Source organism: Mauremys mutica, chromosome 11, assembly GCF_020497125.1.
Source record: "Mauremys mutica isolate MM-2020 ecotype Southern chromosome 11, ASM2049712v1, whole genome shotgun sequence".
Taxonomy (NCBI): Eukaryota; Metazoa; Chordata; order Testudines; family Geoemydidae; genus Mauremys; species Mauremys mutica.
Genome location: NC_059082.1, coordinates 50,588,880 through 50,615,988, shown reverse-complemented (window position 1 = coordinate 50,615,988; position 27,109 = coordinate 50,588,880). Strand labels below are relative to the sequence as shown.

The following is a 27,109-nucleotide window of genomic DNA, read 5'->3' as shown; positions in this document are numbered from 1 at the left end:
CCTCTTTAAAGCATGGGCCACAACAATCCTACACAAATACAGCTTGCTGCCCTCTGAAGCTGGAGGCACTAGGTTGGAGGCGGGATTTCATTCCTTTGGTCACTAGTTCCATTCGGAAGGATACCAGGAAGAAGCCGGGAATTCTAGTCAAATCCCCTGCCCACTCACAAGCAACCAACAGCCCTTTGGTTGTCACCCCTTGTTTCCCCACAAAGCTCCCACACAGCGAGGGGCATTCAGAGGAGCTAGCCCAACGCTGTGATATTTAGCCCCAAAGAACAATCAGTGCTCATGAGTGCTGTCGAAACTACTCCAGCCCCTGCCCCTTCCACCACGTGGTGAAGAGAAATTGCAAAGATGGAGCTGTGGGGCTCTGTATTTATTGGCTCTCAGTGGCTCCTATAGCATATCTGCTCTGTTTGTAAGTAACAAGTTGGCTCTGCAAGGTCCAAGGGATCTGAGAGTCAAGCTGGGGTCTTTCCTTCTCACACATCCCCACTGGAAATAAAGGTTCTGCAGGACAAAACCCCTTAGTGACACCTATGCAGCTCCCCCTGTCTTCCAAGGTTTGCCACTTGGTATATCATTCTGTTGATCACTCTCAAGGCAGATCAGACTCTAGGTGACTCTCCCAGAGTTGGGCTGGCTCTGCCAGGCTAATGGGAAGATCTTAGTAAAGTCGGCAGGTAGGATCCACACGGGAAGAGGATACGGTGCCATTTCTATATGGGTGTCCATGTTCCATAGCCAAAGCACCCTCTCTGATAAACAGCATGAAAGGTTAACAGGATGGGCTCACCTCTGGAGAAGAAGGTGCTGACCATGAAGCTGAAGGAGATGGAGGAAATGGAGAAGACGGCCAGGAAGGTGAACACCAAGGTTGGGTCACTGTTGGTGAGTACCGCCCCCTGCTGGCTTACCTACAAACAAAATCCAGGCCATGAGTACTGTTACCCACACGGACACAGCACCTAGCCTGGGAACTGAGACCTGCAATCCTCATGGGCTCGGTGGTCAAAAGAGATAAAGAAACTGTGTTAAAGATACCCAAGAGCTTTCTACCCTACAGTCTGTACCACTGCACTGAGCATTACGGGCGGTGATTATCCTAGTGTAGACCAGGCTCTAACGAAGAGTGGCCTTTATGCCCCTGACACTCCAAGAACTCCTGTAGGCTCACCACTGGAATGGCTAGACTGGATCAGACCCATGGTCCCGCCAGTCCAGCACCCTGTTTCTGACTGGCCAGCACCAGCTGCTCCAGTGGAAGGCACAGGAAACCCTTCAGCATCAGTTCTGGGATAGCCTGCCCACAAGGGAAGTTTCCTCCCATTGGTTAAGGCTGCATGCAACCTGAAGCAGGAGGGTTTAGATCCCTTCGAAAACCCTGGGTGATTTAATCCTTTAATAACCAGATGTTCCTGTTAACCATATGAACGTTCCATCCCTTTCTGAATCCTGCTAAGCTCTTGGCCTCAATGATGCCTGTGGAACTTCTTGCCACAAGGTTGTGTGAAAAGCAAGCTACGGTGTCTGCAGAGAGGGATTCAGACACTTACAAAACTGAGTGCAGCAAAGGCCCAGCCTGAAGTAGCAAAGTGAACTTTCACGTTGAGAAGGGGCAGGCACCGCCCTGACCCCCAATATTGACTTCGAAGTCTTACCCCCCAGCTTCCACTTTCCCCCTGGTTTGGGATAGTGAAGAGAAAAGCTGTCTGGATTGAAGTGGAGAGTGGTGGGGAAATATAATTCAGCAGCATCTTTGAGTCTAAGGGCCTAGGACATCCCCCACCCCCTTGCAATCTAAAGCCACCTGGAGATGCCAGTCTACACGAAAAAGCCATCAGCTCCCCCACCGCCATCCCCAGGGTGGTTCTGACATATACCTTGGGAGCCGGAGCCAGGACACTCACCTTGACACAGAAGAGCATTGTGACGAAGAAGATGGACACCAGGAGGAAGAGGAAGAACATGAGGAACCAGGCACTCCAGTGCAGCCAGTTACTGAGGCCCATCATGCGCATGTACTCCTGTGGGAGGGCAACACAAGTGCGTATTACCCTGTGCCGTGGCAGCCAGCTGCTGGCAGGCTGACAACTGCCTGCCGAGAGCACCCTGATCGGATTTTCCATTGTGGGACAGAAAGAGGCGGCTGATGAGAACCGGGCACCATGTGCTAGAACCAGGCCCAATGTGGGGAAGCACGGTGCAGCTGTCACCCATGCGCAGTTCTATTTTAAATCCTAGCCTGTCTCTGAACAACCGCCAGTGACTCTGGATGACGTGGGGGTCAGGCTGGGGTGGCAGGAAGAGCAAGGTTCCACTGGAGCACTGGGTGGAAACCCAAATCCATTTTCATAGAGGATAAGGCCAGAAGGGACCATTACAATTATCTGGTCTGACCTCCTACATAACCCAGGAAAAATCTCACCGACCAAAGAAGAACTGAACCCAGGACCCTCAGATTAACAATCTGATGCTTTAGTGACTGAGTTACCTGAGCTCATGGTTGCCTAGACACCAGTCTCTTGATATAAAACAATGCATTGTGCCCCAACACCTAAAGAAACCCCCAACCCCAACAAACCTCCCTATGCACCTGAGCCACCAGAACCCACAACAGTTTCCATCTCCCCCAGAGCCACCCTTTAGGCATCAGACTCAGACCCAAGACAGCGACCCGCCTGCCACTGCCAGCAGATCTAAGAGCATCGCCAAGCAGACAAAGCTGCATGGCAAGGCGGCAGAGCTGAATTCCTGCAGCAGGATCAGCTTCCTTCCTCCCTGGAATTCACTAACCCTCCACAAACCCCCTTTCCTGCCCTCTGCTTGCCTGGCAAGAGTGGGATTTTGTTTACAACTCAGCAGCTTAAAAGCTTTAGAATACATCTGGCACGGGCAAGCAAAGCACTTAATGCAGAGTTATCTGTGACTGTGCATAGAGACCGAGCTCATACTGATCGCAGGCTTTTTACTCGTTCCAAGGAGATTGCACTGCATGAAGCTAAGCAAGGCTCTTGCCATTAGTTGTTTTTCTTCCAGGGCTATTTTTTCACATGCTCCTTTTGCACAGGGTTTTCCACCCACTCCCTCACTTCCCTATCGCTTTCCTCTCCCTTGTTCCACCTGACTCCAGCCCACGTGGAGTGCTCAGGTTTCCCTCCGCAGCCCAGGACAGCATCATTTCTCCTTACATTCTTCTCACAGCTGGCTACCAGGAGCACAGACACAAGAAGCCTCCTCCAAGGCGCAGAGCCAGGCTGCTGGGGCAAGCTGGCCAGCAGAGCAGAGCAACCTTGCCGGCTCAGCTTCCCAATACACTCCCCTCCCACCGCATGGGAACAGCAGGTGACCACTCAAGTGCCATCCTGTCTTGGAAGCCATGGTCCTGATCTCCCCCAGACTAGAGCGCTCTGGCAATAGCACATGGTGTCACTGCCGCAGCGGCAGCTCAGCCTGCCAGGAAGCCACCAGTGCCCTGGCCATCTGCCTAGCATTTACCTTCAACTTTTTCTCCTTCTCGTGCACAATGGCGCGGACGATGTTGAGCGAGGTGTAGGTGAAGCTCAGCATGAGCAGCAGGGGCAGCTGGTTCTGGATGGCGAGGAGGAAGAGGTCATTGACGTATGGTGGGTAGGGGAAGCGCTGGACGGCCACGGTGAACTCCTCCAGCAGGCGGGTGGCAGAGGCGTTGGCATGGTATTGTATGATGGCTCTGTCAACGGCATGCTGCACGGCCAGGAACCCTTCCCGGATGTAACCTGTGAGAAAGCACAGAGTGACAAGTGAGAGGCACCACAGGAACGGAGCAGCCAGCTGCCCCGAGAGGTGAATGCTTCCCGCTGGCAAATGGGTGCGCACTGTATTATTTGTATTAGCATAACGACTGGGCGCCCAGACAGGGAACAGGACCTGATGGTGCTAGGTGCTGTACAAACAAACACAGAACCTGCTCCAAGGAGCTTACACTCTAAACCAGGAGTGGGCAAACTATGGCCCACGGGCTGAATCCGGCTCGCCCACCATTTGAAGCTGGCCCTTGAGCTCCTTCTGGGGAGCAGGGCTTGCCCCGCTCCAGCACTCCAGCTGGGAAGCAGGGTCAGGGGCTGCTCCACACGGGTTGTGGAAGCAGCTTTGTGGCCCCACTCCAGCGCTTCAGCCAGGGAGCAGGGTTGGGCACAGCTCCCAGAAGCCACGGCATGGTCCCCCTGCAGCGCTTCAACCGGGGAGCAGGGTCAGGGGCTGCTCCACATGGCTCCCAGAAGCCACGGCATGGCCCCCCTCTGGGTCCTATGCGCTCCAATGGCCCCGCTCTAATGAACCCCTCCAGTGCTCCAATAGGAGCTGCAGGGGCGGTGCCTGCGGATGGGACAGCATGCAGAGCCGCCTGGCCGTGCCAGAGCCAGAGAAGGAACATGCTGCTGCTTCTGGGAGCTGATTGAGGTAAGCGGCGCCCGGAGTCTGCATCCCTGAGCCTTCCCCTGCACCCCAACCTCCTGCCCCAGCTCTGATCCCCCTCCTGCCCTCTGAACCCCTCGGTACCATCCCAGGTTACCCTCCTATACTCCAAATTCATCATCTCCAGCCCCACCCCATAGCCCGCACCCCCAGCCAGACCTCTCACCCCTCCCACAACCCAACCCCAACTTTGTGAGAATTCATGGCCCGCCATAAATTTCTATTCCTCAGGCCAAAAAGTTTGCCCACCCCTGCTCTAAACAGATGTATAGAACATGGCAACGAGGGGTAATGCTGCGTATGCTAGGAAAGGATGCGGCCTTCAGAGGCTGTTTGGTGGAGCAGGAGAAGCAGCAGCATAATTAGCCCTAGGACTGATCATCCTCATTGTTCCATGTGTAACACAGTGCATACGGCACCATACAGTAGGGCCCGTGTTTTATTTGGACTGTTCCTTGGATAGGTTTCAGCTATTGCAGTGCATGGCAGCATCCCTGCCCCAAAGTTTTAACCGAGAGCCAGTGATGCCAGCACTCCCACCTGCACTGGCTGCCAGCAGTGTGCTCCACGGATTTACTACAAGAGGAAGGAGAATAGTTGGACTAAGGCGCTGGGTTAGGACCCAGCAGACCCAGGTGCGACCACTGCTGGAATCCTGTGTCCAGTTCTGGGGCCCACAGTTCCAGAAGGATGTTAATAAATTGGAGAGGGGCCAGAGAAGAGCCAGGAGAATGATTAAAGGATTAGAAAACCTGCCTTATAGTGATAGATGGAGCTCCTTGAGCCTATTTAGCTTAACAAAGAGAAGGTTAAGGGGTGACTTATCACAGTCTCTAAGTGCCTACATGGGGAACAAACATTTGATAATAGGTGCTTCAGTCTAGCAGAAAAAACTCCAGCATGATTCAATGGCTGGACGTTGAAGCTAGACAAACTCAGACAGGAAATAAGCTGTAAATTGTTAACAAGGAGGGTAATTAACCACTGGAGCAATTTACCAAGGGTTGTGGTGGATTCTCCAGCACTGACAGTTTTTACATGAAGATGGGATGTTTTTCTAAAAGCTCTGCTCTGGGAATTGTTTTGGGGCAGGTCTCTGGCCCGTGCTGTGCAGTTCAGCCTAGATGATCACAATGCTCCCTTTCTGGCTTTGGAATCTATGAACCCCAGAGACATCCTGCTCACCTGGTGTCCCTCCATCAGCGAACTTGGCTTCTCTGGGGCCCGGTAACTGGAAAAGTGGGAACAGGTAGCTGGTGTGCCAGTCACGGTCGAGGTTGGGGTTCAGGCCTGTCTGCTCGCTCCGGGGGGCATTCCTAGGGCTGTATTTGAAGCGCAGCTGATAATTAACCTACAAGGCAACAGAACGAGAAGGGCGCTGGAGTCAGAAAAAAATTAGGGGATTGTGGAGGAGGCAACGGAGAATCAGAGCCTGAGAGAGAGCATCAGTTTGAGAGGAGAAAAGGGAGATGCATCTTGGAGCACCCCCAAAAGACCATTAGGAGGTCTTCCCCAAAAACATCACAACAGGGCAGCTGTCTCTGGCCTGGACAGGTGAAGGGATACCAGTCCCCCCACCCTGCGTTTAGCATTGGGGATGCTGTGTCGGGGAGGTGCTGTCTTTCATATAGGTATCTGGATACTTTGATGACCCCCATCACTATGGCAACCTCGGTACTCTCCTCTACCACCGTGGCACTAGGAAATGCTCATGGCGTTCTCTGTGCTCCACTTGGTGCACAGTAACATCGTAACTGGGATGTCCTCTCTCTCATGTCACGTTGAGGCAGCCATGGGGGTCACCACACAGCTCCTCAGAGCGCTGGCCTTTGTAACGGGGGAGGACACCCACTTCTGAAAGGGCCTGGCCTGCAGATTCACTTACCTGCAGTGGCAAGGGGTCCTTGCTCTGATTGAAGCAGTGTTTGAAAACAAGGGCGGCCAGCACGTTACCCGAGCGGTTATCAAACTTCACGTAGTCCTCAAACTCCCTCTCCGAGGGGAACCCTTGAGCTGCAGAGGAGGGAAATCAATGCAGTGAGTCGCCTGTGATGGGGTGGGCTCCGCGGCCACGAGGGAGTGCACTGGGACGTTTCCAAGCCAAGGGCTTTTGGGTTTCAGTCCTGACAGGCTGCCTGGGGAGCATGGCGGGTGGCAGGATGATATCATCAGAGCTCTGCTTTGATCAGCGACATTGGCTCTGTCTCCCACTTGAAGGCAGCTCCAGTATAATGCCCCGTCCCCACCCATGCCAGGAGTGCCAGCTCCTGGTACCAAGGGGTTACGTTCTTCTCCTTTCACAAGAGAGGAAGCTCACCCTGCCCCCAAATCCTTAAAGGAAAAACAACGGGAGAGTTTGATTCATGCACGTGAAAGCCCAGCCAGACTCAGAGTCTTCTTAGGCAAGGCCTGTACAAGCCTCCCGCAAACCGTTCTCCCAACTCCGCCCCCCCGTTTTGTGGCCAGCAATGTCAGGACCCTCCCCAGAGCCGGCTCACCAAACCCGTCACCTGACAATGCAATTCTGGTCTGGGACAGCTCTTCTAGAGCTAGAGGGGCTCCCCTCCAACAAGGCTTAGCCAGGGTAGGGCATTTGCTGCCAATATGTAGCTAGTGTGCAGCTACCCAGAGAACTTCACTCGCCTGGGTGGAATCTGGCACCTTTTACTGGCATTAAACTAACTCAAAACCAGAACAAATCAAATGTTGGCTAAGGTGGAAGGTCTGGTACCGATCCCATCCCATCCGATCCCATCCCATACCCATCCCTGTTAAAGGGATCCTGCCAACTTGGAAGCCTAAGCAATATGAAAAGTGAGTTAAAAAGCAATTTCGGGATCCAGCCTCGAATCCCCCTGACAATTCCTGTGGTTGCAAAACCCCATTTCCCTATTTGTAAAGCTTTTTCTCTCCAGTGCTGGGTGAAAGACTCATGCAAACTACAGGGAGAGACAGATCATTAGAGCTGATGGAAAAGGGAATTTCCATTCCATGGGAAATGCCAACGTTCGCTTATTTTCCAAATTGGAATGAAAAAAAAAATGTTCCACAAAATGAAACTTCCAAAATATTTCAGAAACATTCAAAATGACAACAAAAAAATATTCCGATACGGTCAGAACATTTCACAACAGAACACAGGAGTGAAAATGAAGCAGTTCCATAATTTCCCATTGAAAATTTTGATAAAAGTGAAATGTTCCTGCAAAACATGTCCATTTAGCTGAATCAGCATTTTCCAACAGAAATTTTTTTTCACCTGGCTCTCCCTATCATAGAGGGAAACTAGCAAAACTGACTAGACAAAGAGCTGTCAAATGCACAAAACAAACAAGCAGCATAAAGGAGATTGCTAGTTTTTCTAATCTCGTTCTGTTAGCCCAGGGGTGGGCAAACTTTTTGGCCTGAGGGCCACATCGGGTTTCTGAAAATGTATGGAGGGCCGTACAGGGGAGGCTGTGCCTCCCCAACCAGCCAGACGTGGCCCAGCCCCCGCCCCCATTTGATCCCCCCGCGTCTCGCCCCCTGATGGCCCCCTTGGGACTCCTACCCAATCCCATCCCTCCCTGTTCCCTAACAGCCCCCCTGGGATCCCTGCCCCATCCATCCCTCCCTCCCTCCCTGTCCCCTGAGTGCCCCTGGAACCCCACATCTGACTGCCCCCCGCTGCCCCATCCAACCCCCTCCTCTTATTCCTGACTGCCCACCCAGGACCCCTGCCCCCATTCAACCCCCCCCTCCTTCCTCACTGCCCCCCTGGGACCTCGGCCCCCTGTTCCCCACCCTCTGACCGCCCTGACCCCTATCCACACCCCTGCCCCCTGACCACCACCCTGAAGTCCCCTGCCCTCTATCCAACCCTCCCCTCCCCCCCACCCCCTTCTGCGCTGCCTGGAGCACCGGTGAATGGCGGCGCTACAGCCACGCCGCACAGAGCGCCAGGACAGGCAGCTGTGCCGTCTGGCTGGAGCCAGCCCCGCCACCGCACAGCACAGAGCACTGGGTGAGGCCCAGCAAGAGCTCGCAGCCCCGCCGGCAGCGCAGTGAGCTGAGGCTGTGGGGAGGGGGATCAGCAGGGGAGGGGCCGGGGGCTAGCCTCCCGGGCCAGGAGCTCAGGGGCTGGGCAGGAGGGTCCCGCAGGCCATAGTTTGCCCACCTCTGTGTTAGTCTCTCTCAGGTACTACTTTGACAGGAGGTGAAAATTTCCAGACAGAAGTCTGATTTTTAAGTGACTACTTTAATTGCAATAGCAGAAGACTCACCTCAAGATGAAGGCAGCCACATCACTGTCACCTGGTGCCTACATCAGATTTTGAACTCTGGTCCCTAGAAATGATTAACTTAGAGAAATATCCATTCTCTTCTGAAGCTGAATCCAGGACACTTAAAGCAGCCTCCCCACAGATCTCAATTTAGCAAAGCACTTAAGCAGGTGCTTAGCTTTAAAAGCACTTAAGATAATCCCATCTCTCTTCAGCGAAGCAAAATGTGCTCAAGTGAATAAGGCCATATGAAACGCGTGCCCACATACATGTACACACTGGTTTCTACACTTAAAAGACCTCCCTCCCCTCCAGGAACCCCCAGCCCATTCTAACCTTTGATATTGATGCGCAACGCCTTTTCTACCACCTCTGCGATGTTCTTCACAGCAGTGATGTTGGAGGGGACATAAGCCAGCTCCCAGGGATTAGGTTTCCAGTGATGGAAAAACCATGGTAGCTCATCCACTGACTGGTTGAGGTAGATGGTGGCATTGGGGTGACTGATCGAATGCACTCGGTGGCGGAGCGCAATGAGGATTGCAGCAAATAGCAATGGCAAGCAGATTTCTATGACCGTTACCAAAATCTGTCGCTTCTGCAGGAGAAATAAGGGAGAACCAGTTAGACTAGCAGGCAGGGGATCAATTTAGCACTGGGAAGGAAATTACAGCTCACACGTGCCAGTACTACGCATAGTGAGTCAACTGCATTTCACTGTAGTCATAGCCAAAGGCAAAAGTGATGACCATTATTTGCATTGCATTGGCAAAGGGACCCCAATCAAGCCAAGACCCAACTGTGCTAGATGTTGTACAGGCAAAGGGAAGAGACGCTCCCGGCCTCCAAGATCTTGTCATCTGGGTTTTGTGGCACGTAGCACAGGGTGAACAAGCCAAAAAGGCCTGGGGAGTTAATAGTGAATCAAGCCAGTTTGCAGCCTAGCCATTGTCAGCTAGCAAGGTTTTGATGTAAAGTCCTGATGGATGCAGGAGCACTCAACTCATGACATGTCATTCTCCACCCTCTTCACCTCTTGCTGTGCACAGAGAACCTTCCTAGAGGTAAGGGCAATTGCATGCAAGAAACAGACAGGAAATACAGGGCTCTCCTGGCCATCTCTGGGCACTTCACAGACATCAAATTACACCACAGCATTCTTACAAGGATGGAAAGGGATGCTTGGTGATTGAGCACCACTGGGGTGAAGGACAGCAGCTGATTAACAGCGCATAGCAGCATTACCCAATATCTCAGGGCTGGGAGTGAAGAACAATCATGCATTCAAATGGAAAAGGAGAAGAATGGGGCAAACGGAGCTGGAGTTAAGTCAGAGCATAGCACGGTTAATTCTCCTCCTCCAGCAAAAAGAGGTCTTTATAAGCAGGTCAGCTCTGACTCCAGGGGAAGGAGCATCTCCAAGGAAGTCACAAATACCGCTTCTTGCAGCGCCTCAGCAATTCCCTGGAGGCCACCCATCAAAGCACCCAGTCTGATTAGCTGATGAGAGCTGACAAGTTCACAGCACAAAGTTGAATAGCTGCAGATTACAGCAGGGCATCAAGGATAGCGGGAATCTGACCAGCACAGAGCATGCCCAGCTGTGGGGCTATTCGGCAGCACTGGAATCTGACAGTATGTCTGCAAAGTCACCTCTTGTTTGGTTTTATATGTAAATACTGGACAGTTTATAGTATAACCCTACAGCAGCTCCAAGCATGACAGCCAATCCCACCACATCTATAATGGTTAAAGCTACTTAGCTGCCAATCACTCAAACCCTAGCTGCAACAACACTGTTACATAGAACTAGAGGTGCTGCATGCACCCCATACAGTAGGGAGAATGCGTCTGAGTCCAAAGCCTCTGCCTCAGAAGTTTGCCTACACTGGAGTTTTAATATCAAGTTAACTGAGCTGACATTTAACTCAAGTTAACACATGTGAATGTGCTAGTCTAGACACTCCACGCCCCTGGCCACAAAGGTTTGTGATATACCTAGGGCTTTGTCCCGGAACAGAAGCGTGTAGAATGTTCAGACATGGTAACTAACAAGTACAATGGCATTAAAAGCTTAAGTGCAGTCATACCCAAAGAGTTTATAATCTGGAGGCACAAGGCAGTAAAGCACAACAAGCTAAGTAGGGTGTTATTCCAGCCACAAAGTTTCCCTGAGTACATGGAATGCCCCACTGACAAGTGTCAATACTCGTACTTACCATGTCTATCGCTTTATGATTCCCAAGGCCATACAAACATTACCCTCTACAGCCATCCCAGGAGGCAGCAAAGTATCAACATCCTCATTTTATAGACAGGGAAACTGAGGCACAGAGCGATGAAGTGACTTGCCCAAGGTCACTAAGTAAATCAGTGACAGAGCTGGATTAAGTGTGAGTTCTTGGCCTATAGGCCCACTTCTATGCTCAATCCATCAGACCACATCACCTCATTAAGGCCTTCATCCCAGGCCAATTGAAGTCAGTGAAAAGAACGAGGAGTGCTTGTGGCACCTTAGAGACTAACAAATGTATTTGAGCATAAGCTTTCGTGGGCTAAAACCCACTTCATCGGATACATGCAGTGGAAAATACAGTAAGAAGATATGTATACACAGAGAACATGAAAAAATGGGTGTTGCCATACCAACTGTAATGAGAGTAATCAATTAAGGTGGGCTATTATCAGCAGGAGAAAAAAAAACTTTTGTAGTGATAATCAGGATGCATTCCCAACAGTTGACAAGAAGGTGTGAGTAACAGTAAGGGGGGAAAACACGCATGGGGAAATAGTTTTTACTTTGCGTAATGACCCATCCACTCCCAGTCTTTATTCAAGCCTAATCTGATGGTATCCAGTTTGCAAATTAATTCCAGTTCTGCAGCTTCACGTTGGAGTCTGTTTTTGAAGTTTTTTTGTTGAAGAATTGACACTTTTAGGTCTGTTATTGAGTGACCAGAGAGACGGAAGTGTTCTCCTACTGGTTTTTGAATGTTATGATTCCTGATATCAGATTTGTGTCCATTTATTCTTTTGCATAGAGACTGTCCGGTTTGGCCAATGTACATGACAGAGGGACATTTCTGGCACATGATGGCATATATCACATTGGTAAATGTTTAGGTGAACAAGCCTCTGATAGCGTGGCTGATGTGATTAGGTCCTATGATGGTGTCCCCTGAATAGATATGTGGACAGAGTTGGGAGAGTTTTCCACTGCATGCATCCAATGAAGTGGGTTTTAGCCCACGAAAGCGCATGCTCAAATAAATGTGTTAGTCTCTAAGGTGCCCAAGTATTCCTCGTTCTTTTTGCGGATACAGACTAACACGGCTACCACTCTGAAGTCAGTGAGAAACATTTAATGGGCTTTGGATCAGGCCCCCAATAGAGATGCTGCTTTAAGCATGAGGAGCAGCAGGAAAGGAGAAGTGAAGTTGGGACTGGGTAAAGGAACAGCAAGACTAAGAAGGAGGAGAGAAGAGTTGATGTATAGATAGGAACAGGAGAGAATAGTTGTGCTGAGCTTTGAATATGAAGGAGAATGGAAGCCAGTAAAAGTATCTGAGGCTACATTTACAGTTAAAACACTACCACCAGTGTAGCGCTTCAGCAATGGGAGGGGCTCACCAGCTACTATAGTAAACCCACCTCACGGGGACTTAGTTCGGCTTAACTCCAGTGCTCATGGATGTGGATTTTTCACACCCCGAGCGATGCAGCTAGGTCGATCTAATTTTCTAGTGTAGACGAGACCTGAGAAAGGGGTGTAGGAATGAGATGACTGGGGGAGGGGGATAAGAATCTTGGCAGCAGCATTCAGAATATAGTGAAGGGGAGGGGGAAGAAGGGCACAAAGGGGGTGACGATGCACAGCATCATTACACTGTGTCATGTCTTACAGTGCTTAGAAGACAGGGAATCAGGACTTTCAGGTTCTATTCCCTGCTGTGCCACTACATTGCTATAAACGTCACACAAGTCACTTTGCCTCCATCTTCACATTAGTAAAATTAGCAGAACATCTCAGAGGAGTATGGCCTCAGGGATAGAGCACTGGGACTTAGGAGACCTGGGTTCTAGTCCCATATCTGTCACCTGGCTGCTGGGTGACCCTGAGCAAATTACTTCACTTCCCTGTGCCTCAGTTTCCCCCTTTTTAAAGCACTTTGAGATCTACTGATGAAAAGTGCTAAAGAAGAGCTCGGTATTATTTACGTACTTCAATGGGGTAAGGGGATGCTTAATAAAGGCTTGTGAAGTGCTTGGAGATCCAATGATAAAGGGAAGGTGTTATTACTCAATTTGTTGTCCAGGCAACTACCTGTTCAGGTGCCCCAGCTCCACCCCTGAACACCACCTGGAGCAGTCTTCAAGCTGTTAAATCATTTCCAACGTGGTGTGCAATTTGTGTAGCTGCTTCCAACAATCAGTTAATTTGGCCCACAAGTGTATTGATTGATGTTAGGAAGGATCGCAATTTAAACCCAAGGACAGAATAGGGTTTGGTTTTCCTGTCAGAAGATTCATACTGATGCATTTCACTATCCCCGTTGAAAGGATCGATGCACCGGAGTTGAACCTTGATACTTTTTTCATGGGTGTGTGTTTGTACTCCCCTCCCTCCACCTTTCATAGATTGTTTTTCTTCCTACAACGGCTGATTCCTCCTGGGCCTATAAGAAACAAGAGTGAATGCAACAAGGCAGCCCTCACAGGAGTTTATCCCCCCTACCTGCCATCCCCTCACAAACATTAAAGGATTTTATCCTCACAGGGGGGAAGGATCACCCCATTCTTCAGATGGGGAGACAAGAGATTAAGTGACTTGGCCAAGGTCACAGAGCGGATCTGTGGCAGAGCCAGGAATTGAACCAAGGTGCCCCACTCCAGAGCCAAAAAGACCATGCTTCCTTCCCACACTGTGATGCACACTCCTGGGGAGGGCAAGAAGGTTATTGGGAAGGAGAGAGGGACGGGGGAGCGAGGACCTGACTGGCTATGAATTATTTGTTGTTTCTTCAAAATACTGTTGATGAAATAAGAATTCCTCTCTCTAGCCAAGTCCCCTATTCCAGCTCCAGCCACTGCTGCCTGGCTGGAGGAGCATGGCTGCCCTGGGCAGGAGGGGTGGGGAGCCCCTGTCCCACCAGAGGCTGATGAGCCCCCATGGGCGGTAGAACCTCCCTGCCCACACAGGTTCTAGGACATGCATGCTGGGACAGCGCCAAGGCCAGAAGAGGCTGAGGCCTGTGAGCAATTTGAGGGCCTCCAGGGTGGCATAAATGAGGAGAGGGGCACAGTCTGGCTCTCTGGGACCTGCTGCCTGGAGCATATCCCAAGAGCAGTGGGGCACCCGGCCAGGATGGGCTCCCAGACCCCAGGCATCCATGGAAATACTGTTTTTTAGAAAGAGGGGGGCTCACCTGGGACGTGAATCCCTGAAAGGGGGTAGCATTTGGGGGACTGGCAGTACAGCTAATGCTGCCCCACTCACTGCTGCCTATGCACCTGGCCCACGTTTGGATTCCCCACACACATCTGGCTGGGGCAGGATCAATCAGAGGGGTGGCTGCCTCACTTTGACATTTACCAGGCATCAGCCTGTTTTCTGTCCCCCTGGGGTTTGGGAATCAATGAAATAACTGACATGTCATGGGCCAAATTCAACCCTGAGGTAAATGTACTGCCGTCCCTGGAGTTACACCCAGCATGATCTGGCCCTGCATGATGGAGGAGTGTTTCAGAGGCCATGCTCAGAGTCAGCGTTATGAATGTTGGATGGTTTTACAACATTCCCCTGGCAGACAGGCTGCCTCCCAGGGCATCATCATTGTATTAACCCTCTAATTGCCTCCTGGACCTTGTCCAAAATCATCATCTGGCTCCATAAACGGAAGCCAACATACACTGCCCATTGCAGGACTGCACTATTACAGAGCTCGCTAGCTCAGGAGGCTACGGGGATGCTGTCATCTCTCAGCAGCAACGAGGGTCTCAGCTACTGCTGTCTAGTTGCTAAGCCAGTCACATGGACCCAGCTCCATACACAGAACTAACCCTCACACAACAGCCATTTTAACTGGCCTGCTAATCACTTGCAAGTTTCATTTCTTCAATCAGAGCGGCTTTCCCTGAGTAGGAGGCCAGGGAGAAACAAGCCCTTTGGCTGACCCAGGCCTGCCAGTTTCCTATTAGAGAGAACTAAGCCCAGAGAGATATATCCCGAGTCTCCCAAGACACACATACAAACCCAGGAACAAGAGTGACCCAGCCCCTGAGGATGTTTGCTTTGAGTACAGTGTCCCCCATTCTGCAAGAACCTCCGAAGTACAAAGCTACAAAAAGAGGCCTGTGCTCTACCCACTAGACAACGCTGCCTCCCAGCACTAAGAGCATCAGACAACAGACGAGGGAAGTGAAGCAAGTTCAAAATGAAGACTCCTCGTTCAGGCCGCTGGCTCCGGCCCTCCATGATGTGGTAAGGCAGTCAGGGTAAGATACTAGCTGCATCCACATAGTGCAGCGGTCTCCAACTGTTTTATGCCCAAGATCACTTTTTGAATCTAATGGCAACCCAGGATCTAGCCTGCCTCTTCCCCAAAGCCCCGCCCTGCTCACTCCATCCCCCCTCCCCATCGCTCGCTCTCCCCCACCCTCACTCATTTTCACCGGGCTGGGGCAGAGGGGTGGGGTTCAGGAGGGGGTGTGGGCTCTGGGCTGGGGCCGAGGGGTTCGCAGTGTGGGAGGGGCTCTGGACTGAACCTGGGGCAGGGGGTGAGGGGTGCAGGAGGGGGCAAGGGTGCAAGCTCTAGGAGGGAGTTTGGGTGCAGGAGGGGGCTCCGGGCTGTGGCAGTGTTGGGAGGTGCAGGAGTGGGGGCAGAGTGTTGTGTGCAGAAGGGTGTACAGGGTGCTGGCTCTGGGAGGGGGGTCAGGGCTGGGGCAGGGATGCAGGAGGGGGGTACAGGGTGCTGGCTCTGGGAGGGGGTTGGGATGCAGGAGGGAGTTCAGGGTGCTAAATCTGGGAGGGGGCTCAGGGATGGGGGTTGGAGTGTGGTTTCCCGCTGGGCAGCGCTTACCTCTGGCAGCTCCCAGAAGGGACCAACATGCCTCTGTGGCTCCTGGGGTTGGGGCCCTCGTGGCTCTGCGCACTGCTCCTCTCTGCAAGCACCGTCACCGCAGTTCTCCCAGCCAATGGAAGCTGCTGGGCCGATGCTTGCAGGCAGAAGCAGCGTGCAGAGGAAGACCCCTGCCCCCGGGCTGCAGGAGTGGCATGGGGCCGGGGTAGGCAGGGAGTCTGCCTTAGCTGTAGCCACACTGCGCTGCTGGAGATTGTGATCGACTGGGAGATCCCCTAGGACTGATCAGTCAATTGCAATCGACCGGTTGGTGACCACTGCCATAGTGCCTAGGAGCCCTAGTCACGGACTAGGACCGCACTGTGGGTTTGTGATTATTTCAAACATGTAGTGCTGATCTGCAACTTTTTCATGGTTTTTAATTGTAAAAACAAACTACAGATTCCACCCCCATTGCAAGGGCAGGCTCCGTGCCTCTGCATGTCTGGGTGGTGAGTCACGGGAGAACAGGAAGGTGGCCCCAAATCAGCAAGAGGCCAAAGCAGCTAAGCACTGTTTGAGCTGCTGTCTGATGGGTGGCCCATTAACCCTTCGCTCACCGGTCAGCCTGAAGGAGCTTACGCTTCTCATTGCTGCCCAGTTTGTAGAAACACAGCTGGGCTGATGGGGTTCTCCATCAAGGAAGAGACAGGCTCTGTGCTGCTGAATCAGGCCGCTTGAATGGAGCCAGATCTAACCCAACATGCCTTCCCCTCCCACTGGTCCAGTGCCTCACCGCAATCCTAAGAGGCAGACAGGTTTGGCAGCGAGGGGCAGAGCTGAACCGGCAGTGAGCCGTTCGTACTCAAGGGGCAGGCAATATTCAAGGCCAGGTGGGTGGAAAGCCAGAGGTCCTCTCCCTCTTTCAACAGGCACCGCAGGGTCTATTCGGATAGTGCCGAGGTGGAGCTGGGCCCCGCGTTCACTCCTCTCCCAACATGAGCTCAAACGGTTACAGTGCCAAGAACCAGTCTTGAGTTACCAGCATGGCTGGACGTGGACAGACTAACACTCCCTCTCTACTGCCTTTCCATGGGCACGTGGACCAGCTCTATCGGAACGTTCCGTTTGAAGAGGTGATGCAAGGGCAACAACAAGGAGACATTTAGTGAAATGAATCTTTCTACAGGATCATTGGATTAGCCACTTCCCCCAGCCAGTGCCCTTTCAATCAGGATAGAGACACTGAAGGAAACACCCCTTCACCAAACCAATCCCAGTGTTCTCCACCTAGAGCTGCTTCCACAATGCCCACACACCGCAGGGTTGTGGGAGAGAGTTGCAATGAGAGGGTGGAGAACAAGGATTGGGATTGTGGGCCATGCACAAGGCACAGCACCAAAATAAATAAATAAACAAACAAACAAACAAACACACACACCTGTCAAAAGCATACAGCTAAGGGTAGCATAAAATCCTCTTTTACCTGTAAAGGGTTAAGAAGCTCAGATAACCTGGTTGGCACCTGATCAAAAGGACCAATGAAAGTATCTTCTCCCCTTAAATCTGTGGGGGAAGATTTTTTTGTCTGTGTCTCCCGGAGTCAACAATGAACCGGGGCAGGGAAAATACATCTTCCTAAGCTAAGCATCTAATATTGCAGAAATAGTAAGTAATAGCAAAGAAATGTGTTAGGTTATCTTTTGTTTTAGCTTGTGAATTTTCCCTGTGCTAAGAGGGAGGTTTTATCCCTGTTTTTGTAACTTTAAAGTTTTGTCTAGAGAGGAAATCCTCTGTGTTTTTGAATCTTTTGTTATTCTGTAAAGTACTTAACATCCTGATTTTACAGAGGTGATTCTTTTACCTTTTAATTAAAATTCTTCTTTTAAGAACCCAATTGATTTTTCATTGTTCTTAAGATCCAAGGGTTTGGGTCTATTTTCACCTGTACCAATTGGTGAGGATATTATTCTCAAGCCTTCCCCAGGAAAGGGGGTGCAGGGCTTGGGGGAATATTTTGGGGGAATAGGACTCCAAGTGGTCTTTTCCCTGATTCTTTGTCTAAATCACTTGGTGGGGGCAGCACACTGTTCAAGGCAAGGTGGAATTTGTGCCTTGGGAAAGTTTTTAACCTAAGCTGGTAAAAATAAGCTTAGGGGGTCTTTCATGCAGGTCCCCACATCTGTACCACAGAGTTCAGAGTGGGGAAGGAACCCTGACAACGCCCCTGGTGAGTTTGGTCAGCAGCTTCCAATCAGTGCTCTGCTCTGCCCGGAGCACGCGTAGCATTTGGGAGCAAAGCAGGATGGAACATGGATCAGATGCCCTGAGCACCATGCCGGCTGGGTGTGGGCTGTATGCCAGATGGATAGAGCCCCCACCCTAAAATAAAAGCATCTGAGAGATCAGGCATTTAAAACAGTGTTCCCTGATCAGTATTTCAGCATCTGGAAACTAACTAATGTCAAATCTGAAGTGTCTGAAAGGCTGAAAGAAACAAGCCAGTGTCCAGCTGCCCTAGTCTCACAGCTTAGCCTTGCAGAGCTAACAAATTCGATGACTAGCTCACAGCTAAACTGTGTACCCCAGACTGTATTTGGAGCAGATTGCAAAGAACTAAAAAAAATCAACAGGCTGTCCTGATTTAACTGACAAGGATTGGTAAATGGGGAGGGAGGGAGCGGGGAGGCAGAGAAGGGGTGTGACAAAAAACTAAAACCACCCTGCCTTCCTCATGCATACACTCAGACAAATGCAGAAGAAAACGAACCCAGAGACATTCTCCTCTGGATGATGACCTGCCCTAATGGCTAAGGTTCACTGGAGCTTGAAGACATACCAGGAGGGTCTTGAGAAGTGACTTAATTTGAAGCATCGTACATTAGACAGCTAAAGCCATGCTTCTCTTAGCCTCATCTCCACAATCATCTATTCTCCTCCGCACAGAAAGCCCAGTGTGAAAGTACCTGCAAAATGTAGTTCTTCCAGAGAAGCAACCCAAACTGCCTTAACACGACCATTCTTCAATCAGAAGAGGAGAGTCACCCAGTTCCTGGACTCTAGAAAAAAAGAGCAGTCAGCAGTGAGTGAAATGTACAAAAGAAACCCAGGCTCATCTGTCATGGGGGTGGCCATTAGAAGAGCCCAGCACAGCTTTCTCTTGCTGATTCTGTTTGATCTGCCCGTATCTAGTTCTTAGGATGACCCCATCTTGCCCCTTCTCCTGTCTGATGTAGAATCTGTACAGCACAAGTAGCAGCAGGGCAAGCTTCCCCGACTCTACCCTGCCATTGTGCTTCAAACCTGGCCCAAAGGAACTACCTCTTGGAAAGAGGGAGGGAGGTGTTCATGCTTTATAGCCCATTTGTTTTTTGGCCAGTTGTGAGATTTCCAGTAAGGTGCTCAGTTATGGTGGGCTTCTCAGGCAAAAACAACTGATCTACCAGGAACTTACCTGGGGCCACCAGCTCTTTTCACATCACGCAGCTCCCTGAACAGCCAGCACATGGGAACAGCTTTGGGTCTAGCCCGGTTTCTTTTAGCAATGGATCCAACTCTTTGGGGAGTGAGGAAGTCTTATTTTTACAGCCTGGGATTTTCAAATGTGTTTAAGTGAATTATGCGCACAAGTCCCATTGACTTTCAATGCAGGATCTTGGGTGCCTAAGTCACTTAGGTGACTTTGAAAACTCCCACTCATAGGTGCACAAAGACCTTTCCAGAGGCAAAGCTACATCAGATGGGTTGATAAATTACTAGGTCCTTGCCTCAAAGAGCTTACAGTCTCCAGCCACCATACCAGAGACAGCACTACCACCACTAGGAGCAGACGAGAGACACATTCTGAGGTTAGCCCCACTAGACCTCCCAGAGCAGAAGGCTTAGAGAACTTGGACCGGGCGGCAGGTCTGTTCCATGTGTAGCGGAGATATGTCTGAAGAGGGCAAAAGACCATTAGAAGAAGCCTGGATGCAGCCCAAGGTAGAATTATCAGTAACAATGCAGGAGCCTTCAATAAGGAGGGGGATGGGGTGTAAGAAGAAATGAGGCCAGGTGCAGAGCTGGGTGCTTTAAAGGTCAGTATTTGTGCAATGCTTTGAATGCTTAAAGCTCTAGGTAAGTTATATTACAGCAGTCTCACCAGCAGCAACTGCCACATAGGAGGTTGGAATGAAAACTGTTACCTATTGTTTCCACACGTACAGGCAGCTTTCCAAAGCAGTCAGCTTTCAGGCTGACATTTTCCAGGCTCAGTCTCATACAAATTCACTTCAGGCAAAATTTGAGAAAAACCCCTTTGGCTGTGGAATAACAGGAGGACAAGCTCACACACTCCTCCCTCCCACCCCTCTACCCCTCTGTAAAAAGCAGCCTCTCTTTCCCCCACCTTAGGGCTAAGTTCAAAACATCTGAAATTGTTCCGATCACTGCACCCACACAGAGCCCCAGTGAAGTCAACTGGGTTCTGCCTGTGCAAGATCAGGGCTCTGATGTCTCAACAGGTCTTAATGAGCAGCACATGCTTGGCTAAGTTTGGGGAGGGAGAGCATGAAGGTGTGTCGTGTGCATGCGCGTGTGTGGTGGGGAGAATGGTTTTGAACAGTCAAGAATGTCTGAAAATGCAGCACTGAGCATAGTGAGACTTTAGTGAGAGCAGCATCAGGCTCACCCAGGCGGATACAATATACGGCCCTGACCCCACAGTCGGATCCAAGTGGAAAGAGCCTCACGGAGCCCTAGTAACATCACCTAAATGAGGAAAACTGACTAGAAAGGAGAGGAGAAAGTGAAACTGACCTGACAGAGAACAGTCCAATGCACAGAGTAAACAACCAGAAAAAAGTAGAGAAATCCTTTTCCTCCCCTATTCTCTTTTACTTACAAAGACTAGACCAGTAGGAAAAACATGCAATGTTCACTCTGCCTTGCCCCACAAACAGATATGTGTAGCATAATGTTAAGTACAGCCCTGCAAATCTGCGGATATGTCCATGTTTACGGATCACGGATGGATGCAGATATAAAATTTGTATCTAGAGCCCTGCAAATCTGCAGGTATCTGCTTTATATCCACAGCCCATGTTTGCGGATCGCAGATCAGATGCAGATACACATTTTGTAACTGCGTAGGGCTCTAACGTTAAGTTTTGATAAGCCTGATTTTTAGCTTAGCCTTAACTGGACCTCCCTCTTGGGACACAATTTGCACAAGCAAATCATTAGAGAAAAGATACTTACTGGGATTTATAAAACTAACAAAGGCATCTGTTGTAAACTCTAGTGGCCTGTTTGTAGTGTTAAGCAACTCCTGCTCTGGCTGAAGTCACTAGAGCTACAGGTGCTCCACCCCTTTAAAAAAGAAATCTGGCCATTGTTGTTTATAATAACAAATAACCATAAAGAAAGAGTCCAAAGGGAAGAAGTCAAGCCATAGCACAATTTAGATCATAAGACATCTCAGCACCCAATTAGCAGGTACTATCAGAGACTTAGACATCCGAGTGGCCTAAATTACACTTAATATAGTAATTGCATGCACAAAAAGGGAGGTCACCATTTAAAAGTCTGGCCCTATAACTCCAAAACAAGATATAATTGTGTATAATTATATACCACACTGAATACACCCTATACCACACTGCAAATCCTAGGAATGCTGAGCATGTCCTTATAGGCTAGGCATTGAAAAACAAACAATACTAGAGGAAAGATTACCTTTAGTAAGGCAGCAAAATATACCAGGTGACTGACTCTGTGAGAGAGACTGAATTAAAAATGTGAAAAAAACTTTAAAGAGACAGTACCTTAAAAAACACACTTCTGTTCACGTGTTTTACCCACCATTGTTTCAGACAAACCCTATGATTCCTAGAACAGAAATAAATGAGGGAGGTGGGAAGAGTCTTTATGTTGTTTATTCAGCAATTTCTGTCAAGTCAGTTTTACCACTTCCCCTATTCCTAGGAGTCTTTCACATAGCAAAGCTATTTTTTATATAATGGGAATGAGAGATTGTACAACCTCAAAGATTGGAAGACACAAAGCTACTTTTTACCCATTATGTTAAAACTGATTAGATCTCAAGTTGGTAACTTCTGGAATTTCCAGGCTTTGGAGTATTTGATTTTGCAACCTTAGCACTGCATTAACAATAAGTCATCTTATTTCACTATTACAGATGAGGACAAGAACAATGTGGGGAGCTCCGTAGAGACCCAAAGGGAGGTGTGTGGGAGAAAGATCTGTACTTGGATTGCACCTCAGTCCTTCAACTAGTCTTGCAAGATTCTCTCTCTACTTTTCATTCCAACCACTTCCCCATTATTTTGGCCACTGCACTAAGAAATTTCCTTATAGGAAAAAAAGAAAATCTCCACCCCAGTGAGAGATGAGTTGTGATTTTACCCTCTTGTATTGCCAATTGACATTGCTCCTCTCGGGTAAGAAAAACCTGGCTGTAAGGGGAAATTTTTCCACACTTCTTTTTGTACTTTGAGCTGAAACATCAGACTTTTCTAAAAGCTTCCGGGCAAACAATGGACTTATCCATCTCCCGCTCCCAGTGCCCAAGCACCAGGTGCTGGCACACTGCACGCTAAGGACTTGATTAGTGTTTACCCAATAATAATGTCAAGGCCTCTTGCGCAAATATGGCTTAAGTATGCTACAAACAGTAGGAGTCCCAGGAGCTTTGATGTCTGGCTATTCAGCCTAACGCTAGGTCAGCAGCTGGCATAGCCCCTGCCACTGGGCTTAAGAACAAGGCTGCCTTTGTCCCTGGCTCCCTTAGAGGGGATGGGAGTAGTGAAGGAAGGAAGGAGTCAAGTGGAAGCAGATCATGGGTAAGATCTGGGCAGACACATCTGCCTCTATGTTCTGGGATGTAACAAGGGCAGCTGCTTCCCTCCCATCCTGTAATCCCCCAGAAGCCACAAGGGAGGTTCAATGTAACTATGGTCATGGCCCTCAGACGCCCAGGTTGCTAGTACGTCATGGCTCCCGAGGCTTACTTCTGAACTAGAACATGCCCTTGGGTTGCTGAATAGGAATGCTTGATTTGCCACAGCCCCCCTGTGTTCTGTCCACAGCAGCAGACAGTACCCTGATGCTTCAGAAGAAGGCAAGAAGCTACTGTGACACCCCCAGATAAGCATGAAATGCAATACATGGATACTGGGGGAGAACACAAAGGGGCGTGTCCTTTCTGACCCCTTCCGGCAGTCACTTCATGCCTGGAAATACAAGATTTAATCACCCTTCTCTTAGCAAGCCCAACCACCAGTAATAAGTTTTACAGAGCCGAGACAGACTGTACCCCTGTATTCACAACCTCACATACCACTATAATGATCTTTGTACAAAGTATGCCTTGGGAGGTATCACTTGAAAACTCATAATTTGCTGATCATTATTGTCCTAGTAAAACATGTGTAGCAACATTGCATGTCGAGTTCTAAGATTCCTCGGTCTGGAGTTACTAACACATATTCCAAGCCTGGAGAGTGGCCAAGCCAGTTCTTCCACAACAAAGGGCAAGCTGCTGCCTCAGCCAGAGGTACATAAGGTCAATGGACCATCACCTACTAAGTGGCCATTCTTTGGCAGGAAAGGGGACGTGGGCGACAAATCTACATTTTAGCAAAGAAACAGCCTGGGGTTCCTGTCCACATAGATCTTCTGTCTCCTGACTGGAGATGCTACCCAAAGGCAGGAGAGAACTATAAAAAGAAAGGGGAAACACCCCAAAGCACCCCTCCTTCTTGCTCTCCATCGATTCACTGCACCAGAAGGAACAAACGAAGCAGCCATTACACAGAAGAAGGGGTCCTGGCCTACAAAGCTGGTCCAGTAATACTGTTGAGAACACGTGGCAAGAGAATCTTTGCTTAGAATCTGTTTGTTAAGTGAGACACTAGCTGCTTTTTATCTTTATTTTTCTTCTACTTCATTACTTATATTCACACAAAATCTCTCTCATTGTAGTTAATAAACTCCTTTTATTCTTTTATCTAGACCAGTGTGTTTTGACTGAAGTACTTGGGAGAACTGAATTCGTGCATATCATTTCTATTAATAAAATGACGGACTTGTATGAGCTTATATTGCCCAGGAGAGGGCTGGGCAGTACAAGACATACAATTCCGGGGAAACATCTGGGGCTGGGAGTATGCTGGGGTCACCCTGCAGTATAATCCAAGCTGGTAAAAGTCTGGGTGTGACTGACAGGTTGCAAGTGCGCACAGATATAGCTGGGAGTGACTTACACACTAGCAGTGGGTTGCAAGCAGTCCAGGAATGGAGGCAACAACAACAAAGCAGTGTAAAGAGCCCCCAGGTTAGAGGGCAGAGATGACCCAGCTAGTGTAGACTAGACCCTAGGTATGTCACAGGGGCTCTTTATAAAATCCTGCCACAGTGGTTGTGCCTCTGCCCTCCCGCAGCTGATACTCTGCAGGCTGCCTGCACACTGGAATCAATCAAAGGAAGCAACTTTGTGCAGTGAGACTGCTCAGCTGCCGCAGACTGACACAAACATAACAATTACTTTCCTCATCTCACAAGACAGAATTTCCTCATCAAAGAGATGGGTTTCCAGAGATGAAACCATCACAATACCACACCTAGCCTCAAACCTCCATGGAGAGCTCAAGGCATCAAACAGAACCACACAAATCGATGAGAAATTTCAGGTTAATGAATCACCTTGTCTGATCTACGCTGCAAGATAGGAACTGCCTTGTAGCGTGCACTATCACTACAGTATTTACTGCTGGAATAATTGCATTATAGCGATTATCCCAAGGTCTGGCAGAGAGTCAGGTCGATACAGATCTATAGACATCACACGTATAGATACGCATCTGCATACATCCCACACAGTGTCAAAATCCCAGGCGCAAACCGGCCTCTAATATGCATGACTGACCCACAACCCATAATCGGATGAAGTGTTGTACCCGTCTAGGAAGGATCTTGTTACCCAGAACCCAGCACAAGGCTGAGCACTCTCTGGGCAAACAGAAGTGTTGGGTTTCCTGCCATTGAAGATGCGGGTGTCACATTCACCAAACTACAGCAAGCACCAGTCCGTGGTCCACACGGTGACCCAGCAATGAAGAATTGGCCCATTCTGGCAACGTACAAACTGAGAATCAGCAGTGCTTTCCCTGGGACGGAACAGGAGAGGCTGGGCCCTCACCCACAATGGCTGCCTCTAAATTGACATTTAGACACCATTAAATGGGAAGCAAATGACAGCACACAGGCCTTTTGAACAAGGCTTATATGTTCACCAGCCACCTGCCTGTGTCACCCCTGGTGGAAATACCACTAACTTACAACACCGCTGTGGCAGAAGCCCCACCCACATGCAGGCAATGAAGAACGCTCCAGGATCTGATGAAGATACAAGTGAGTGGTCCAAGAGTAGAAACGCGCCAGTTCCAACAGGCTATTTGCTACCAGCGTGAAAAGAATTGGTAACACGGTCACAGGGAGCACCCAGCAGCAGCACCAGGCAGGCTATTCTGCATGATCAGATCTAGACTGCAAACCGGATGGACATCAGCCATCTAGAATTGAACTTGAAGTCAGTTGCACAGCCTCAGCGTCTGATTTGTAGGGGCATTTTAAAGTGAAGACAAAGCTCAACACATCAGATTAAATGAGGTTTGGACATGCTAAACCAAGAGGATAAAAACTGAGCCATCTTGGCCCAATAGCCCAGAGCAGAACAAGAAGAGTGCAGAGAAAGGCCCTTAGTTGCAGAAGCAATAATATTTCATTTCAATTTGCCCGAGGGACTGGGGCCATAGCATGCAGACTGGACAGCCACATTTTTGCAACAGACATCAAATTCGAAATCTAAAGCTGCCCAGGCCAAGTGATCAGAAGATTTTGTTTCCCAGCCTCAACTGTGCAGACAATTTTAATTTAGAGTTTAAAACAAAAGAGCAACAGAGAGGACTGTAGGAAGAAAGAGACACTCCTGGCAGGAATTCCTCTCCCCGTCCTGACAGTTCTCCTGGCCTGTACTTTCTGCTCCAATCAGGGTGCTCAGACTGTTGATGATACTATGGCGTTAGTTTTATAAGGAAACCAACAAGCAACTGATGAGTAAAACCAAGATCACATGAAGCCAGAAGACTATATTTATGCCAGTCAAAACCCAGCAAGCCCTCAATAAGTCTAAAAAGAGAAGTACAGAATTCCCACCCTATAGGAGATAAAGAAGTTTCACTTCAACACTGATGTCTGACTTGTCTGACCCGCTGGAGACAGAAGAAAGTGGAAGTTAGGGATTAAACTGAATAGTCAGCATATGGCTGAGACCAGCGCACATTCACTAGCGGTGGGAAGTGGAGTGACACGGCCCCAGCCCGTGGAGTGGGCCGGGGCCGCATCGCTCTGCTTCCCGCCGCCGGTAAGTTGTGGGGGGCGTCCTTTCCCCAACCTCCCCGCACTCACTGGCGGCGGGAAGCGGAGCACCATGGCTGGGAGCTGGCAGAGTAGAGTGGGCTGGGGCCGGGCTCCTCCACTTCCTGCCGCTGCCGGTGAGTGGGGGGAGGGGAGGGAATCCCTTCCCCAAGTGACACGGCTGGGGCCCGGGCGAGGGCAGCGGAGTGGGCTGGGGACACGTTGCTCCGCTTCCCGCTGCCAGCAAGTGCGGGAGGCGTCCTTTCCCCAACGTCCTAGCACTCACCAGTGACGGGAAGCGGAGCACCGCGGCCCCAGCCCACTCCGCTTCCCTTGCCTTGGCCCCAGCCATGTCACTCAGGGGGGTTAGGGAAAGGTCCCCCCCCCACCTCCCGACTCGCCAGCAGCGGGAAGTGGAGCACCGCAGCTGGGAGCTGGTGGAGTAGAGCTGGCTGGGGCCTGGCTGCTCCGCTTCCTACCACCGCCAGTGAGTGCGAGGTCGCTGGGGGAAAGAGGTGGAATGGGGACTGGCTGGGGGTGGAGCAGGGGGGAGGGTAAGAGGTGGGGCGGAGGGAGTTGTCCGCGGTCCCACACTCTCCTATGGACGGCCCTGCCCTTTGCAGTGGGCGCAGCTCGTGGGGGGCCGGCCAGGGGATAGGGCTGATCGCGGGGCTGGAGCTGCCGCGTATGCAGCACGCAGCTGCCTAAGGCACCATGAAATTTGGGGTTGTTTGGTGCCCCAAATTTCATGGTGCCCTAGGCAGCTGCGTATGCTGCGTATCCCTAAGGATGGCCCTGACTCCTGAACTACCGGAGCCGAGCCTCTGGTACCCGAAAGTGTGTAGATATTTCTTGAGGAACCCGTAATGTCAACACTCAAACACTGAGATAGAAAGTCTATCACAGAAGCTGCAA

The 27,109-nt window shown here is 50.1% G+C and overlaps 1 protein-coding gene across 1 annotated transcript in view; it reads right to left on the bottom strand.

The window, feature by feature from the left end:
* Nucleotides 1-27,109, bottom strand: part of ABCA3 (ATP binding cassette subfamily A member 3) — an 81,004-nt gene that overhangs the window by 41,075 nt on the left and 12,820 nt on the right. Inside the window, exons 2-8 of the mRNA XM_044980998.1 lie at nucleotides 18,745-18,837; nucleotides 9,057-9,318; nucleotides 6,344-6,471; nucleotides 5,644-5,809; nucleotides 3,502-3,761; nucleotides 1,914-2,030; nucleotides 800-920 (exon numbers count right to left, since the gene is read on the bottom strand). Of these exons, the coding sequence (XP_044836933.1) occupies nucleotides 800-920; nucleotides 1,914-2,030; nucleotides 3,502-3,761; nucleotides 5,644-5,809; nucleotides 6,344-6,471; nucleotides 9,057-9,318; nucleotides 18,745-18,798 (1,108 nt within the window). The 5' untranslated portion in view covers nucleotides 18,799-18,837. The remainder of the gene's footprint in view (nucleotides 1-799; nucleotides 921-1,913; nucleotides 2,031-3,501; nucleotides 3,762-5,643; nucleotides 5,810-6,343; nucleotides 6,472-9,056; nucleotides 9,319-18,744; nucleotides 18,838-27,109) is intronic.